The sequence below is a fragment of the Apodemus sylvaticus genome, chromosome 1 (genome assembly GCF_947179515.1).
Source record: "Apodemus sylvaticus chromosome 1, mApoSyl1.1, whole genome shotgun sequence".
NCBI lineage: Eukaryota > Metazoa > Chordata > Mammalia > Rodentia > Muridae > Apodemus > Apodemus sylvaticus.
Genome location: NC_067472.1, coordinates 210,913,482 through 210,933,336, shown reverse-complemented (window position 1 = coordinate 210,933,336; position 19,855 = coordinate 210,913,482). Strand labels below are relative to the sequence as shown.

Here is a 19,855-nt window from a genome sequence, read left to right as displayed (position 1 = left end):
TTCCTTGAGAAAAATCTCTAATGCAGAAGACAACCGTTTTATTTTGGATATTAAGCAGGTATGTGGTGTGGCATGAGTGCTTGAGAAAAGAAAATGATGCATTAGCTGTGAACTCCCCATTGTATGTCCTGTGTATTAGTAGTTGATGATATTGAAACAGAGGAAAACTTTTATGGGCTGATTTACTTACACAGTGATAATTCAGACTTGATCCAGAAGCACAGATAGGGAGGGGGTTTCCATAGACATGAACTTCCAGGCAACTGTCTTGAAAGTACACAGCATGGGATGATTCTTCCATTTCAGATGATGTGCAATCGGGAAGTAGTTTTCCTACTTCCTACACTTTCCTACAGTTTTTTAAACCAAAGAAGGTATCTTAGAGTAATTTAGCTTAAAAAAATGTTCTTCAGGTCACTTCTTTTTGATATGTAGTTGATTTCCCCTATAGCAAGATTGACTTTTTGGAAGTCAATTTGAACTTCTATATTAAGTATTTTAGTTTAGTTAATAATTATTGGATTCTTTTGAGATTCCTAACACAGTTTGTTAGTGTATAGCTTTGGAAAACAGTGTATGTCATAGTCCTCCATAGTGATATGATCATTTTTCTTACAATCTTTGAACGGTGTGGTCATAAAATAATCCTTGTGCTAGAAAATACAAGAGGAAGAAGAAATACATGCGTGGAGGCTATGGTTTGGGTTTCAGTGTCTCTTCTTCATATTCATGTATTTGTAGGGGGGTGGTCCTACTCAGAAGTTTAATCAGATTAAAGATCCCTGTTTATTTTTTAGTTTTTATTTTTTTAAGATCCCTGTTTATAAACTCTTTAGAGGGGTGAAGAAATAAGCAACAACTCGATTTCAGATACTTATTTTTTCAACCTTCAGCTATCTCTTAGAACAGTTTCTTACTTTTTTAAAAAAAGTACTTATGTTTTGCTGTATCAGAAAGAAGAGAAAAAAATCTTAGAAACATATTAAGCATATGATGAAATTGAAAGGGTTCTGAAGAATCCTTTAGAATCTGTTTTCTTTGTGCAGGTACCAGATGTTGATGTTGGCAGCACTTAAGAGGGTCACAGGACGTTTAAAATCACTAGGCTGTGGTGAATAAAATTCCAGGTCTGTTGCACTGAAAATTATTTAAAACTTGTGTTTGTTTACTCAGTGGTAAGTAGTACAAAAAGCATTTTTTTCTATATGAGTGTGTTTTAAACAGGTACCTTTGACATACATACATGATCAATGAAAATGTTTAAAACACATTTGTGTCCCAGGGGCTCCTATCACTGCAGGCCACTGGTTCCGTTGAAGTCCATTTTCACATGTGCAGAGCTGATCACTCTGCACTTGACCTTCCTTGTAAGTTATTTGTTTCATGTACTAGAGGGCTAAGGCTACATAGCTGTGCAAGAAGGGGGAAAAGGCGTACGTGCTACACTTAGGTAGTATTTCCTTAGTGTTCTCTGACAGTAATTTTGAGAAGAAAAGAGGACTTTTTATGCCCACCCCCACTTTTGGGACTGAGCTAAGTTTCTCATTGATAAAATAATTAAGAGTTTATAGTTTCAATGCTAAAATAGAAAGTAAAAAACTGGTTTTAGGGAACAAAACCAATTCCAATAGGGAGTACCTCTCTGTATTCACTGTAGATTCATATTTATTCTTGTTTTATGGGTGTCACACTTGAGTAGTTAGGTTGCCTCCTTTCTTAGTTTTCCAAAGGAGTTTAATACATAGATCCTCCAGTTTGCCTTGTTTCTTTAGTTAGGAGTTTGAACCAATGCTGTAAGTGCAACGAAATCCATTTCTTCTAGACTGTGTTATCTATCTTACTACTGTCCATCACGATAGTATTCCAGCTTTCTGTGGGAAGGGAAGTATTTTGAATAGTCTATCAGAGGAAATGGCTAGGAGGAAAAGCAGATCTCAGCAGCTCTCATTTCTGGGATTACGGCTGACTTCTTCCTTTTTAGCACACCTTTCAGGTTGTGTATAATTATACAGAGTGGAAATAAGAAAAATAGTATGTGTAATGAAGTTAATTTTTATACACCAAAGAAGATGTTGCTTGTTCTGTTTGTAGATCCTGGTGCCTTGGTTTCATTCAATGACAAAGAGAGGTGTGGTGTTATTTGTGCTCTCATGTCACTAAACCTCAGGAACATGCCAGGACATTTAGATTGAATTGTTATGTGAACATCACTGGATAGTCTTCACAGTCCTAGATGGTGTGGCCTATTCCTTAAGGTTATGTGATACATTATCTTGCTCCTAAGTCACAAGACTATACAGCGTATTTCTGTTCTGCATATTGTAGCCAACCAGAACAGATATTTTTATATTTAAAAACATCTGAACACAGAAAAGATACAAAAAGAACACAGTAGAAATGCTGAAAATCAAGCATACATAGGGTGCACTTCTATGAGTGGAGTTTACAAACCTAAAGCCGTGGTGAGTTGGTGAGTTAATGGTGTGTGACTTTGAGGACCTGGGGCATTATAACAAACTACTGTAGACTTTGTAAGCTCTCTGCACTTAGTTCGGTTTTTTAATTAGTTGTATTCTTTATTTACATTTCAAATATTGTCCCCATTCCTGGTTCTGCTTTCCCCCCAAACTCCCTAACCCTTCCCCCTCCCCCTGCTCACCAACCCACACACTTCGTCTTCCCTGTCCTATCATTCCCCTATACTAGGTCATCTCGCCTTCTCAGGACCAAGGGCTCTTCTCCCTTTGGTGTCCAACAAGCCATCCTCAGCTACATATGCATCTGGAGCCCTGGGTCCCTCCATGTGTAGTCTTTGGTTGGTGGTTTAGTCCCTCGGAGCTCTGGGAGTACTGGGTAGTTCTTTAGTAATTAATCAAGTTACTGAATCTTTGCATTTTATAAAACTTATTTTTAAATGTTTGAATCTTATACTTAGATTAATATATGGATACATTGTACAAGATTATTTGACTGTTGTCAAGACATTTTTCATTTAAAACCTTTTTCTGATTAAAAGCTAATATAAGAGCTGAAGTCTAAACAATGTCAGGATCATATCTTGTCATCCTGGAAAGTCGTCCGTGGGTGTGACAAGATGAAGATGCCCATTTGCTTAGCACCGTCTCTCAAGCCCTTCTGAGGACTGCCTCCTCTTCAGGCACAAATGTGTCTGTAGTAGTTTTTCTGGTTTCTCTTCTTCTTCTTTTTAATCATAGATTTATTTGTAAGCAGATAATTTACCATCAATATTTTGCTCCAACAATAAGGCCTTTGTTTTCTTGTCCTTCAGTTTCTTTTTTTTCTTTTTCAACTATGTGTACATTAGATAATTTTATAAAAATTGCTTCATGTCAGTCTGTGGGACCACCGTGTTCTCATGGTCCATTGTCAAATGAAGCATTGTCTGAACAAGCTAGCTGTCACACACAGCCATTTGATGTTTAGATTGGTAGTGTGTATAGCCACAGATCCTATATCCATAGGGTTTCTGATCACCAAAGACAGAATGTTTTAAACTAATGTATTTTAACTTACCATTACTGTGATTATTACGACATAGGTCTTTTATATATTATATGCATACATATGTATCTATAAATTTATTATATTTACTTGTATTTATATTGCTAATCAATGTACTTATGTAAAGGAAACAGACTTGCATGGTAGGCAGCATTGAGGGGGAATTTTAGAATGCCTTTGTCACGTCTGTAGTTTAGTGGAGTATGTAAAATAAACAATGCCTACTGTGTGATGAACGCCAAAGAGCTAATCAATTTTGGATATTACTCCTGGTTAGAACTCATGTAAGCTGTCCTGTATTATAGTTACTTGGAAAGATGTGTAGAAGCCTAATGTTTTGAGTGGGTAAATTTGTTTTGTAACCTGTGAAATGTGTTCCTGGGGATAGTGCATCTAACCTCTGAACTTTCCACTCATTGTCTATGCAGTGAGGATTCCAATAATGCTTTTCTTTTGGATGATATGAGGATATAGGAATACCTTTTGTAAATTTATATGCAGTTTGCTAATTTACTAATGTATTCTTGCCAAATGACCTAAATTAGAAGGAGGGTGATTTGGATCAAGTCCCTGAGCTCACTGTCTAGAGTCAGATTACATTTGTCCATTCTACTTGGAAGAGGTGTGTGTGTGGGGGGGGGAGGGGCATCAAAGATATATGGTTTTAATCTTATTTTTGTTAGAGGCTATGACTACTCTAACCCCCCATAGCTTCAATTAAAAAACTTGAAAATAGTTCATTTTCTAGTCTAATTACTTGGCAGAAATTTAGAATAGCAAGAAACTAGTAACAACCAAACCTTTCCTTTGCACTTACAGATCAACAGAAGAGATTCTTGGGTCCTAGAGACCAAAGAAAGAATCAGCAGGAATGCCCAGGGTGAATGATGGATTGCAGAGCCTGGCTGGTAATTACTTTCACTGAGCTAAAACATTAACTTGATACATGGGAGCAAGGCCAGATGAAAATCGGGAGGTGGACCTCTTCCTCCCCATGGAATGCCCATACTTGCCTTGTGGAGGTAGTTGTTTCTTTGGTGGGAGAGTCCAGCTCAGCTTCCTTTCCCGAGGCTCAGCATGGGTTTTCATCTACCACCCCGGTAGACAAGGAGTGGTACCCTTGTTTTGGCCATTGTAATGATAGGTGTTTAAGTCAGCCTGCTTTCTGAGATGGCAAGAACTCACAGTTTCTCAAGACTTTTCAGTAGGATAACCGATATTAACAGAGATTTTCTCCTCTTGGGGTTCAGCTTTTTTGTAATTTTTTTCCATAATGTGGGCTCTGGAACCCACAAGATTGATAAGCATGACACTCTGAAGCACACGTACACCACAGAACTTCACACATGACACTATAGAGCACACGTCATCCCCCACACACACATCGCCACCTTCACTTCATAGATGGAAACACGCCTGAGCACATATAAAGGAGAGGCTAAGACAGGTGGGAAATCTGGGGTTTTACAAGCACAGGCCAGAGAGAAGATGTTTTCACAGTGCATGGTGGCTTTCGCGCATGTGCACTGTGGCTTTCTTTCGCCTTGCTGGCAGCCCCCCTCCCGGGACAACTCCAAGCTAGAGGGAGCGAGCTCGACCCTGGGCGCAGGTGTAAATCAGTCACCTGAGCGCTGAGGGGCCCTGGCGAGAGTGCATGCGCGTGGGCGGGTGGTGAGTGGAGCGGGCAGCGAGCACGGCCTGAGCAGCCAGGCGGGGCGGGAGCAGGCCGAGTGGAGAGCTGAGGCGGCCGAGGGCGCGGCCGCTAAGAGGAGACCAAGAGGTGGGGGCTGCAATTGAGGACCAGCTTGCAGAGATGGTAAGAAGTTTCCACCTCCTCTCCGCTTGCGTTTGCACTGGGTGGGAACAGAGCCTGGCGGGACGCCCTGGGGCCATGGAGGGCCACGTTCTCCTCTAGTGCAGCGGCGCGAGTAGGCGGGCAGCTGGCGGCGCTCCCGAAATCCACCCCCACCCCTCAATTTGGCCCCAAGTTTTTGAGGTGGCTGTGGGCGAGTGGGCGGGCAGACGGGAGCGAGGGCTTCCCCACGCCTTAGGTGAGCGGCGGGCATTCGTGGACTCCAGAGGGCGCGGGACGCGGGGACCCGGGATACACGGAGCTGCTGGATCCCGCGGCAACTTTCCCAACTTGCCGGCCTGTTCAGAGCCCCGAGCTGCGGCTGGGCACGGGGGAGGGAGGGTGCAGGGGGCCCAGGCGCGGCCTGCGTGGGGACCGCAGTGATGCCCGCGCGGCTGCGGAGGACGCAGGTGTGGCCAGTCATATCCTGCTAGACAGACAGGTGTGTGCTTTCCTGAAGTGCGGTTCTGAAGCAGCCGGCCCCTGTGTTTACATACATGCCGAATGGACGGAAGGATTTGAGACGTGAAAGGGGGGCAGAATTAAAAAAAAAATACAGTGGTGTTGGAGCTCAGGACAAAACTAGACGGAATCTCCAGTGGGATGAGGCAAAGATTAAAAAACAAACAAACAAACAAACAAACAAACAAACAAAAAAACCCCAATTACTTGTAAGTGCCAAGTGGTGGAGGAAACGGGATGGCACAGCACAGGGAGACTCCAGCACAGCCCCTGGAAGGACTGGCTTCTCTGCAGCTGGGAAGCACTGTCTGCTTTTGGGAGCTCATTTGTTAGAAATGGGGCTTGACCATGCTTTTTCTTGGAGTTCCCTACCACCCAGTGTCGCTGTTGTTAGCCCCACTTGGGGGCTCAGATACAGAGTGGGTCCTGTGTACATGGGATGTATAAGAAACGGGGTGATAGCAGGTTGACATTTTTCCCTCTTTCCTTCCCCGTGATGTGACATCTCTTGTTTCAGAGATCAAAGTCACAACTGGAATGTAGGAGATGATACTGTCAAATTCAGACACACACACACACACATACACACACACACGTACAAAATGCACCTAGGACTGCGGTTACAGTAATGCTGACAGAAATTAAAGAGGTTTTGAAAGCAGCGTGCGATTTATGATGCATCCCATTTACCCTAGAGTCAAGCTGTTGTAAAACTGATGTACAAAAGACATCATAAAATAGTCCTGTGTACCCAGGATTATAGTGGCAGAAAGTGACCTGTTTTATTAATTTTTAAGTACTTCATGAACACTTGTAGTTGCTGGATCCTGTGTTTAAGTGAGGGATCAAAACAAAATATGAAATGTATCTGCTTAGAGCTGGAGAATTTCTTGTAACGGCATTTTACAGAACATTATAAAAGCCAGTTGCATGCCTTTTCTTCCCCTGGCCAGTGTTACTATTTGTGAACAGAGCTGTTCCCATATACTAATCACTGAGCGGTGGCCAAGTCCATTTGTCTCCCACCATTTTCTATTCTGCATGTTTAGATGGTTTTGTGCACAGACACACATGCTTTAGGTGGAATTTATTTCTGACACTAAGTGTTTCTGCTCTGAACTTTTCCTCTAGACTAAGCCTTGTGTAAGTTTGATAGAACTTCCTTTCGCTCTTTGGAATCATCCACACGAGAATCCTTTGTGAGCCCTTAAAGGCTCTGTATTTTATATCATATTTGTAGCCGTTTCATTTAAACTTGTTCAGTTTTAATGAAGTTCTGAGTTGTAGGTACTCTTTCTGTTCCCGGAGAGCAGTGGATTTAAAATCCAGACTGCTAATTACTTTACCAAAGCATAGGAATATCTTCACCTGAGGGAAGGGCTAGCAAACCTGAATGTGAACTTTGTGTAGAGGATCTTTCTGGAAGCATGTCTGAAATGCCTTGACCCCCTAATCCTCTGAGAATATTAAGTTGGGTTTGTATATAAAACTTTGGGTAAAAACCAACCTCATGTGACTTTTAAAAATATTGAGGAAATATTAATAGTAGTAGTGTATTGCTAATACCTGACTTACCCTCTTCTGCCTGAGATGTGAGTTATCTGTCAGGCAGGGATATGTGATTACAAAAAGGAGCAGGCAAAAAGCAGGGCTGACTGTTGCTATATTAAAATGTAAGTATTACAGTTTGAATTTTCAAGTGAGAGTTTCTGAGTTCAGTGCTTTACATAACATTTTGTCCTAATCTTGCTTGCTGTCAGGGATGTTTCTTGGTTGTGCAATTGCTGCAGTCAAGAATGCCAATTTGCATTCCATGAGTGTCATTTGATTACTTTTATCTGCGGAGCTCCAAGACCGGCCCAGACCTCTACTTTCATCTTGCCATGTCATGAGTCAGTGCTGTGTTGTCATTTCAAAAATCTGCCTGATTTAGACAAGAAAGAAAAGTACTTTCATGTTGCAGCCGCAGTCCCCTGCTAACTTGTCAGCAGCAGGATATGATTCACTTGGGCCCAGAAGAATGGAACAGAGAGGCAGGTTAGATGGTTCAATAAAGCCCACGGACAGGTAGTGTGTGACATCCCCAGAGAGCTGCAGTTAATGAAGAACAGGTCTGCTTAGTTCTCCATGCCCTGACCTGGTGCTGTCCCCACAGTTTTCTCATTTGATCTTTCCCAGCAAATTGATCTTTTCTTGTATTTTATTTGCCTTCCAAGTTAGTCCTTGAGGGACTGAAATTAGCAGAGCAACTTAAGTTGGATAATACAGCTGTTCAGAAAAGAAGAAATTGGACATTGGCAAAAAAAGGGGGGGGGGGTGGGGGTGGGAGAGGAGAGGGAGCTATTCTTTTTTGTTGTTCCTGGGAATATTTCCTAGATTAAGGGAGTCCAAAGTAGGTGTTGAAGCTAGTAGTTTCCCTTACTTTAAATTTAGAGTTAAGCCTCAGGGCTATTTTAAATATTTTGTAAATGTTTGAAAGGTGGCTTCAGCAAGGATGAAGAGTTTGATTTAGCAATGCTCGCACTCACTTGCTTGGCCTGACCTGCCAGGGTAATAGTGGCTTTTATGGCTATTGTAAGACGGACAAAACATCAATGGCATATTGCAACTTTGTTATTTATAGTCTTCTAAATAAGTACAATTCCCAAATATTCAATACTGAATTGCTGAAAAGATTAAACAATAAAAAGTCATTAACAGGATTGTGTATAATTATTATGGTGCATGAAGATTTTTTCTATGAATTACCATCAGTATCTTTGTTTTACATAAATTCCACAGACACCCTGTTCATAGATCAGGTTATTCTCTCCTCTGAGGTTTTCCTATTTAAATTTAAAGGTAGGCTTTTAAAATTGAGAGCGGGTTACAAGTTGGGTTTCTTTGAAATGCTTACATGTTGGTTTTTGAGATTAAAATTCATTTTATACAAGGTGAGCATAGTTGATACAGGTTACAGTTTTACTATAGAGCCCTTGTACATAAAGCTTAGGTTGGGAGCAATTAATAGTCTTAACGTGATGAATGTATAAAGGAGTGGTGCTTTCTGAATTCCTCTGCAGATGGTCTCATTTACCATCTGCATCCTGACAAGAAACAGAGTTGAAAACGGCTGTTCTCCTGCAACATCTTTTGCTGGTCAGGAGTTACATAGTATAGCTGGTTAGTAAGCTCTCTAAAGAGCTAGAGGGAGCCTCATGATTTTATTAGATATACTTATGGTTTTTAAAAAAAGAACTCTGGCAGTCAGAATGTTGCACAATAACTGGCTTAGAGTTTAGGCTTGGAGGTGACACATGACACACACGAACACACACACACACACACACACACACACACACACACATACACACAGTGGTGAAAGCAACAGAATTTCCATTGAAAACAGTTAAGGAATCAGCTAAGCTTTCTAGGACTACCTTGTAGGTGATTTGAATGCTGTAAGGTGCAACCAAACATTCTGAGTGTTTGAGACTGTGTAGCCAGTGTGCCAGCTGAAGGAGCCCTTCTCAGGTTGTCAGGCCCACCTTCCAGGTGCCATTAAAAGCAGCTTCACATCCAGCCACTGAGGAGCACGCTACCCTACTCCAGGTCACGAGACAGCTACTTCTCCCTGTGGATGATGTTTCCAAGTAGTTCTGCATACAACTCCAGATTATGGAGAAAACTTTCCTTCAAAAGAAGGAAGCTTTGTGTTGTCACCATAGACGGCAAATCATTTTAAAACTTGGTATATTTTTAATCCGTAAATAAGCTACATTTAGACATCAGAGTTGAATGTTTTCTTTCTTCCTGTTTGGCATTTGTTAATCAGTCCAACCAGTAACATTTGTGATATGTTTGTATTAAATAATCAGTGATGGTGATTGATCTTCATTATTTACATATTACTTTTTAGGGATGTTACTTTGACATTTATTTACCATTATGTAAATCTTATATCCAGGGATATAAACTGCCCAGATTTGTCTTCTTAGCACAGCAGCTCTCATTGTGTTGCTAGCCAATAAAAGTCTTTATTTGTTGCTTATTAGAACCCTCAGTCCCCTCAAAAGTTCAGCTATAATTTAATTTGGGTGTTCAAAGAGCCTCCCTTGTTTTAAAACACGTTCTCAGTATTCCTTTACCATTTGTTGTGAGCCTATATTCTAACTCATGAATATGCATAAGAGCAGTTATACAGACATGTCATTTTAAAAGTTGTTGCCAAAACAGAAGTGTACCATTTTCTTTAGAAATTATGTATATGACAATGTAAATTTTGTCCTTTTTACTGCAGTTTCTTAGACATTCTGGAGCATTTTCACTTTTCCAGCAGTAATTTAAATTGTTTTGGTCTACTGATTTAGGATTTGTTCCTACAGAAATACAACCTTGAAGGTGTGGGGAGACAGGCCAAAGCTAAGCTTTGCAACCAAGAGTTCTGGTTAAAGCGCTTTCACAGTTGTAGCCCCTTGAAATTATAAGGTCTTTGTTTTGAAATTTACAAATTGCCAGCCTGGTAAGTTCTTTATAGCAACTGCTGGCAGTTTTACAGAGTCCAAGATACTTGCGGGTTTCAGTTGAAGTGTAACCGATTACACAAGCCAAGGACCAGAACTCCAGTATCAGGGATCCCTCCACATGGAAGGCAGGATGTGGAACTGCTAAATGAGTCACTGCATGTGTGTGTAACCAGTGAGAATCACGTCAAGTCTGTCTTCTACATACAGGATTTAAGACTTATCAAAATGTACAGTATTGTCCTGGACCTGGGGTTCATGAGTTCACTGTCCCTGCTCTTTGTGTGTTTAGTACAGAGATGTAACAGCCCACACAAAACATTTTTCTCTTATTATGACCTTAACATTTGCCAAAAGTGCCCCATACTGAAATTCCTTTTTAGTATCTTTTTTCCCCTTAGTCCAAAGCCAGACGTGTACCCAGACACACAGCCTCTGTGTATAGCAAGCTGTTTTAAATATTGTGACTCGGCAATGTGCTGTCCTTTCTCTGCTTGAGCCAAGGATCTCTGCTCAGTATCTGTGGGTTACCAAGCTCCTTCTTTATTGTATGTCTTGTCAGCTATCCCTATTCATTTAACCTTTCATTAGCGTCTGTGCAGCTTCCCTGTCTGCAAAGGCAAGGAGAACCCGAAAGGCCCCACTGTCACAGTTATTAGATTTCTCCGTTACATCCCAGCAACCACAAAGAAGCAAGAGTGGAGACTATTGTCGTGCATGCTGCTGTCCTGGGGTGCAGCTCTTCTGTGCATGTCAAGGACATGTGCCACATGTTGATATGCATCCCAGGAATAAATGCGCAACATGGGGGATAGGCTGACAGAGGCAGCAATGAGCTTTGTAGGAGTTATTGCGAAGACCAACAGTTAGTGAAGGAATTTTGCTTAACCAGCCAAGGAGATAGACGGAGTTGAGAGTTGCCAAGATCTGCCTTGTGGAGCTTGTCAGTCCCATTGTTTTCATCTAAACTTCATTTGAGGGGAAAATTGAATACCTTCAACAGGAATGAAAGTCTTCTTTTCTCCTTTAACCTCGGAGGGGAAAATGTTATTTCTGATGACTATTATGGTGCATTACAACTATTTTTGTATGGAATAAAGATATGTGAATGATTATGTTACTTACCTCTCATAATTTTTACAATTTCACTGCAAAATCGTGACAAATGTTTTAACAGGGATTTGTATGTTTTATAAATCTGGTTTTAAAATGGAGCACGTGAATCTCCTTGTGCTCCTGCTTTGCTGTGGCTGCCATAGCACAGTGTGGCTATCACCTGGTTTTTATACATGTGTCTTCATGCTTGCTGTAATATGGAGGAGAAGAGGAATGATTACAGGTCACTTTCACATAATAATAAAGACAAATACTTGGATATGTAGAGTGGAAAAGATTTCATTTTAAACATCATAATGAACTCTCAGAGCTGGAAGAGAGCTCAGTTGGTAGAGCACCTCCCACAGGAGCATGAAGACTTGACCTTGCTCCCCAACATGTTTAATGGGCCAGTCAGCATGGCACCTTTCACTGCTGTTCTCAGGGCTGGGAAGGCAGTGACAGGCAGGTCCCTGGGGTTCACTAGCCACCCAGCTCAGCCTCATTGTTGAGGAGAAGGCAGGGAATCACCATGAATGCCATTGGTTCTGGTGTCTAATCTTGACCCACTCAGTGTTTGGGGATGTCTGCCTTGGAAAGCAGAGTTTAAAGTGAGCATACACTATAATGGCTTCAGTTACGGCGTTTTTGTACATACACTTCCTTCTCTTTGTGGCACTGCCTGCTCATTCCTATTAGCCATACAACCAGTTTGGTAATCTCTATGGCTGCCTCCCCACAACTGCTTGGTGATATAAATCCTAGTGGTTTAGTTTTAACTGCTTTATTGTGAGATACCTCACATACCACCATGTAATCACCATTTAAAATGTACATTAATAATACCCCATTATATGGATACACGGTTTCTTTTAGCATCATCAATTTATGGATTTTTTACTATTATGCATAATGCTGCTGAGAACTTTATTTGGGAGAGTGTCAGATGTTTTTATTTCTCTTGGATGTATACCTTTAAGAAGAATTGTTGGATCATGTGGCCTTCTTTTTGTCCATTTGAGTTGTCTTCAAAAAACAAACCAAAACCAAAAACCAAAAAAACCTCTTGTGGTCTTAAAAAATACATATGTGGCAAAAGTTAGGACTATGTGTCCCGTGTTGCATGTTGGCTCTCTCTTTTACCATGTGGGTTTCAGGGGTTGAACTCAGGATTTCAAGCCTGGTGGCAAACACGTTTACCTGCTGAGGCATTCGCTTCCCCTAGATTGTCTTTTTATAGTTGAGGTATAAAAGCTGTTGATACGGTGTGGTTACAATCCTCTATCTGATTCAAGATTTGCAAATACTTTCTCCCATTCAGTGAGCTGTCTTCTAATATTTTTGATGCCCTTTGAAACAATTTAAAATTTTTTGAAAGAAGTTTAAGAATGTGTTTTTCCAGACAAGATGTTATTACATGTTAAATGTTAACTCAATACTAGTGACAGTGAGCAACAGTGGCCCTCAGAAACATTCCTAACACTGTCTATCATTTTAATTTTGATGAAGTCCAACTTACATAATATTTTCCTTGTTCTCAGTTTTGGAATGTTGTCAAAAATAAAGCAAAACCAACCAACCAGACAAACAAAAACCAAACCCCAAAACGTGGTCTCACTTTACCCCTGCGTTTCTTTCCCTCCTTCTTTCAGTCCTTCTGGATAACACTATGACGTAGGGTTGCTGGATCATACCATGTGGTAGTCTGCCTTTTGTAGTTTGAGAAATTGCCTTTTTGGGGGTGGGGTTAATAACATTTGTACCATTTTATGCTCTTGCCAAGAGTGTCTATGTGTTGTACTTTGTGTGTCCATGTTGTCACCAATGCCTGCTGTTATTTTATGATAAATATGGTGATAACAACTGTGAGGTGACATATCTCTTCTGTGGTTTTGTTGTCTCTACTGGCCTTGAAATCTAAGGATGGAATGATGCTCCTTTTTAGCCTCCCACCTACCAGTACTGATATTAGATCTAGGACCTCAGCCATTGAGATAATCACTCTACCACCGAGCTGTGTGTCCAGCTCCTTTTGTGTTTTATTTCAAGACAAAATCTTATGAAGTTGCGTAGGCTGGCTTTAGACCCATGGATTTCTCATCCTTCTGCCTCAGTCTCTCTAGTAGCTGTTATGGACTTGAGCCAGCTGTAGCTTCCATTTATCCTCTGGCCTCAGCTGTCTTGGGTTGAGTGTGATAGGTAGACATAGGACCCTTTTTGATATTTTGTCCGTTTTAAGATTGGATTACATAGGTTTTGCTAGTTTTTGAGTTTTAGGAGTTCTTTATATATTTTGGATATTACTGTCATATCAGATATTTAAATGTTTTCCTCTCATTCTGTGAGTTATATTTCCTTCTGCTAATTGCTTCTTTTGCCTTGGCCATGGAGGAGCTTTTAAGTTTTCTGTAGCTGCATGTGTCTGGCCTTGCTTTCTTTGCCTTCAGTGGTTTACATTTAAAGCTTAGACTTATCTGATCCCTAAAAGAGTAAAGGCTATGTTAAGAAAGAACATTCTATTGTTTAGGGGAGGGGAAAAAATCAGCTAACAACTCTTGGTGGAACTCCAGGGGACAAGAAATTTGTCATTCAGTAGCCAGAAGATGATAGGTGCAGGTTCCCTGTGAAACAGCTTGGGTTTACTTTGATGTTCCTTAATTATCATTGAGTTTAAAAGCAATCTAGGTGTTCTGTATGATAACAGACATACTTCATGCCCTGGAGGGTGGAATTAAGTACCTAGAAATAATTGTTTTTGGTTTTATAAATACCTCAAAAGCAAAGGAAGAAAAAACATTATTGAGAAAATTTGTCTTCTAGACCTTCCATCATGAACAAAACATCACCAACAGAGATAAAACTGAAAATTGTTTTATGATATCCAAAGTGAAAATAACCGGCTTAGTTAAGTTTTAAGTAAATACTGTGTTCAAATCTGGCATGATGTGTTTGCAAACAGCTCGCTCTCCAGTCTACCAGGTGTATTTTTCAAAGCCTCCCTTCACCAAGTTAGAGAAGCCTTCAAACAGGAAAAAGTTAACTTAATTTAGAGGCAGCAATGTTAGATCACACTTGAATTTAAAGGAATATGTTAAAGAAAAAGGTCTAATTTTCTTTTCATTCATGCTAATAAAACCTATATTCATTTCTATTTAAATCATGGCTTTTCTAGTATTCTGATGAATCATTTTATATAATTGCTTTGTCTGCTTTTGGCTTTGTGCCAGTTATTTTAGACAGAGTTTCATTATTATTTGGCATCAGCTATTAATTAGGTGGCCAAGTGGTCACATTTATATTTGGAGAGAATGTGGGGTTTTCCCCTCACAAGTGTTTACACATGAAAATAGTAATTAGCCAATTTAAAGTGATACCTCATGACATAATCTGAGGATTGTAACTTTGTTCCCTGTGGATATTCTGTAAAGAATTAAAATCATTTATAAAATTGGTATGATAAAAAATTTTATATCTATCAGATACATGACCTTTGTATACATACATACATCCATACATACATATATATATATATTTTTTTTCTTTTTCTCTTTTCCTGAGGATTGGACTGAGGCCTCTCATGTGAGAGATAAGTACTCTATACTGACCCACATTAAATTTTATAACTTGTTTATATTGTACAAGCAATGTTACATTTCTGTTCTTAGTATGTCTTGTCATGTCTATATTGGATTAAGAAGGTCACCTGTAATTATGGATTGATACCGTATTCGAGGACATAAAGAGTGTCACTAACTAGAATGTAAATCATGCAAAGAAAGCCCTCAGTTCCCTGCCCCAAGGCTTCTGATCTCTTTTATTCTGCAATTAGAAGATTAGTGAAGCGCACTCTATCAACACCTGCCATGTTTGCATCCAGAAATAGTAGGAAAGTTAAAGATTTCCTCTCTTTCAAAATGGTTGGAATAAAACATCAGATTTCTTTGGAAACAGTCTCACTCCAGAGCCTATTAGCTCTAATAAAAATTAACAGTGGACTTTGTTTTTAATCTCATAAGTTCTGCCAGGTCTCAAGCCAAATTTAAATGTCATCAGTTTACTTACAATAGTGTCTAGTGCATGAGTTAAATTCATTACTCAGTGCACTTCTTAAACAGCCTTCCTGTTTATTTAGGTTTATAGGGGTTTCTCTGGCTGCTAAATTGATCATAGAAACAGTAAGGTAGGCTAGGTGGAAGTGGAAGTCTTCCCAGCACTCGGGAAAGCAGAGATAGGCAGATCTCTGGGTTTGAGGTCAGCTTGGTCTGTAGAACAAGTTCTAGAACAACCAGAGATACACACAGACACCCTGTCTCATAAAATAAACAAAACAAAATAACAGCAAGGTATTTTGGCTAGCATTTTAGTATACACATATATACACATATACACATATAAGCAAATGTTTTATAACTGAAACGATACATTTACTAACAATACTATTTTTTGTTTCTGTTAGGAGAAAGGAATTCTGGTCAAATTACGGTAGATTTGTTTGATTCCACATCTTGTTGGTGACTAACACTGTCAAATAAGTTATAGCCCTGACATAATAAGTAAAATTTTGGTTGTATATTCAGAGAAAATGAATAAAATGTAAATTACAAATAATAAAAGCTAAAAATTAAATACCTAAAATTCTACTAATAAACTGCTACTAAAGAGTTGTTGCTGCTCCCTAGGGACAACTGCTTTCATAAAATATTTTTGGTTCAGATTTCCTGGGGATTTAACTCCATGCTTCTAAATGATATGTTTATAGTGTCTGTGTTTTTGGTTTATCAACTTTAGACATTCTCTCTTGACTTCTTGCTATGACAGATGTTTTCAGTCCCACTTCTCACTACTGACCTTCCTCGTTCATTGGTCACTGACTTCGCGCCTCTCTGGGGTTCTGCCCAGAAGATTTAGCCTTCCTCCTTCGCCTCAGCCCCTCTGTGAGTATTTTGCTCCCTACACTTTGCTGACCAGTTCATGTTCTTCTATCTGTCTCCATCCTTCAGAACCATGGGCAAACTATGTAGTTTTTGAAAAAAATTTAAGAATTTTTATTGGCTTAGGTTCATATTGGCACTTTGGAACTCTTGAATAATAGACTAGAATATTAGGTCAAAAGGGTTTTTTTAATATGTATACACTTGAAGAATTTAGTTTTTGTTTTGCTATTAAAATGTTTTGAAGATTTGTTATTTTACATACATGAATGCTTTGCCTGAATGTATGTCTGTACACCTGTGTGCCTGGAGTTCAAGTAAGTCAGAAGAGGCTGTCAGATGACCTGGAGTTGAAGTTACAGATGCTTGTTAGCCACTATGCCAATGCTGGGAACTGAACCCAGATTCTCTGCAAGAGCAACAAGTGATCTTGACAACTGAGCCATCTCTGCAACCCCACTTTCTGTTTTTTAAAGAGATAGATGATATATTTGCCATATTTCATTCTTCAAACAACTAAATTTTCTCATGTCAGCATCTACTCTTTCAAAGTATACTAATTAGGTATGTAATTTTTTTTCATATCCTGGTACTATAATATTTCTTTCATTTTGAGTTTTTAAAGTTGTAGTTAAAATTACTTGAATTATTATTGAATTTTTCCAGCGAAAATATTTTTATGTTCCAGTTATTTCTCTTCTAGGAATAGCCATTTCTAAGTCAAGAAGATAGGCTTTAAAAGTTTTGATTGCTTTAGAAAGGTTTTACAGGTCGGCTTCCTTTGCTTCTGTTTTTTTTCACCTCACCTCTTATGGTCAGGGAACAGGACAATGAATTTAGAACAGGATCTGAGACATTGTTGTATATTTTTTGTTAGTTAATATTTGTTAGGTCACTGCACACTTACCATTATCATGCTTACTGAATCATTCAATTCAGGGAAGGCTTTTTAAACAATACACACAAGGTATTAAAGTACTTTTAATAGATACCCAAATATGTTGAAAGAGTATCCTATAATTTACTTGTTTACTTAAAAATATGTATTTACTTTTATTTAAAAATTAATTTATAAAATGTGTTTCTAAGTTTGCTCAGCATTGTAATACTCTAGCTTTGTTTCTTAGCAGGACAGCCAGAGTAACCACCATTATTCTAATGGAGGCTTTGATTTCCTCACTCTGTAAAGAATGGCTTGCAGGTTAGGGGAATTTAATGTTTGTATCCATGTGAAGTCATTTCTGTTTTCAATGTCTTTATCAATGAGATTAAAATGAACCTTTCTGGGACTGGTGAGATGGCTCAGTGGTTAAGAACACTGACTGCTGTTCCAGAGGCCCTGAGTTCAAATACCAGCACCCACATGGTGGTTCACAACCATCTGTAATGGGATTCAATGCCCTCTTCTGGAGTGTCTTCTGAAGACAGCTACAGTGTACATACATATAATAAATAAATAAATCTTAAAAAAAAAAGAACATTTTACATAGGGAGAAGTGCCATAGAAGCTACAGGAGGAACTCACATAGATATATTCACATAAATATAAAGAAAGTCTTTGCTTAGGCTGGCCCAAAACTTAATTTGTAGCTCTCAGCTTTGGCTTGGAGATCTTTCTGTCTTAGCCTCCTGAGTGCTGAGATTACAGGCATGAACCACCACCCTAGCTTTTAAAAAAATTTTTTATGGGGGGCTCAAAAATGACCACAAAGCAAACAAACCTACAAGAATATTTAAATTAAAAGTCAGTGATAAAGCAGAAATGACTCAGAAGACACTATATCAGTAAAGCCACCCAGACGGGTGACAGCTCATGAAAATTGTAAACCTGGGCTTCATTTTATAACCTGATAGCAGTTCAGCAATTTGGGGGTGTCCTTTCTAGTCGTCGTCCCCCTCCCCCTGGGGGCATTCATTTTAGCTGGTGTCTGCCTCTTCTAGGTAACTCAGAATGTGTGAGAGTAACTCTCAGCAGTCTTTACATTATGCATATGCTTGGGAAAAGAGGAGCCTAGTGAATCTAATGAGTTTCAAGGGCTTCTTGAAGGTGTTTTGAGTAGTTTACTCCCACAATTTAAGGAGTGTCCTTGCTGCATACAATGTTTAACTTCTCTATAAATGCCCTGTCTTAAATCCTATGGTTTCACTTTCTTTTGTCTCATTCCATGTCTTGAAGAGTTGCCCTCCAATTTGGAAGGGTTTAATGATGGAAGAAACTGTGAGGCAACGTGAGAATGTCAGGAGTCCAGATCAGTAGAGGACGAATAGGATTGAGATACAGTAAAATCTTAGAGGACGGGTTTGGTTTGTCAAAGAAATTTGGTTACACCCCATAAGAGAATAGAGGCACAGAAAGTCCTTTACTTTTTAAAAAAGTTGTGCAAGTTTTTTCCTTTCTTACTCTGACTTGGTTTATGGTGGCCTATTCAAATTCTTAGACTATGTTTATTTCCACATGTGTTTCCACTAGAAGACTTTGTAAATTTTTTGTTGGGATTGTAAATTCATTTAAATTTTTTTGTTATATTTATCCATGTATTAGTTTTCTTTCGCTGTGATAAAATACCTTGGCCAAATGCAACTTAGAGAAGAATTTATTTTGACTGTGGTTCCAGAAGAATATAATGTCAAGGGTGTGGGGCTGTGGAACATAGCAGCACATGGCCAAAATAGGAATTATCTCTTAGTGATAGACTTCTTTTAGCAAAGTCAAATCTCATAAAGTTTTCATAACATCTTCAAAATGGCAACAACAGCTGGTGACCAAGTATTCAAATACATGAGCCTGTTGGGGACATTTTAGTTTAAACCACCCCAATGTGTTTATTGTGTGTTTAATGTGCTCATGTGGAGGTTAGAGGACAACTTGTGGAAACTGGTACTCTTCCTTCTACCATGTAAAGGTTTCAGGGCTTGAATTCAGATCATCAGATTTGGTGGCAGTCTACTGAGCCATCTCACTACTTCAAATTCACCTTTTTTTAAAAAAGATAGACTTATTAATTAATTAGCTAATTAATTAATATATGAGCACATGGTAGCTGTCTTCAGACGCACCAGAAGGGGGTATCAGATCCAATTACACATGGTTTTAAGCCACCCTGTGGTTGCTGGGAATTGAACTCAGGACCTCTGGAAGAGCACTCAGTGCTCTTAACTGCTGAACCATCTCTCCAGATTCCCCAAATTTATTTTTTAAATATTTTCATGTTTAATAATTGTTTTCTATAATTAGCTGGGAAGTCTATTACAGTTGTGCTAACTGTATAAACTGCTTTATCACTGACTTTTAAATATTCTTGTAGATTTGTTTGCTTTGTGGTACCAGGGGTTGAACCTATGTCCTTAAACATGCTAGGCAAGTTTGCAAGAGCTAGAGGGGCATTCTGTCTTTCCCCTTTCTTTGTTTGTTTCTTTGTTTGTTTCTTTCTTTTTTTTCTTTCTTTCTTTCTTTCTTTCTTTCTTTCTTTCTTTCTTTCTTTCTTTCTTTC

General features: G+C 39.2%; 1 protein-coding gene and 1 pseudogene across 5 annotated transcripts in view; one reads left to right on the top strand and one right to left on the bottom strand.

The window, feature by feature from the left end:
• Nucleotides 1–19,855, bottom strand: part of LOC127676347 (ubiquitin-conjugating enzyme E2 G1-like) — a 1,073,095-nt pseudogene that overhangs the window by 490,096 nt on the left and 563,144 nt on the right.
• LOC127676348 (uncharacterized) overlaps nt 4,336–19,855 on the top strand; it is a 63,274-nt gene continuing 47,754 nt past the window's right edge. For all 5 annotated transcript variants that reach the window (XR_007975832.1, XR_007975831.1, XR_007975829.1 and 2 more), the window contains exon 1: nt 4,336–4,430. Coding sequence is in view for 1 of the 5 variants with exons in the window: in XM_052172283.1 (XP_052028243.1) it covers nt 4,394–4,430 (37 nt within the window). In the remaining 4 variants the exon portion in view is untranslated. The remainder of the gene's footprint in view (nt 4,431–19,855) is intronic.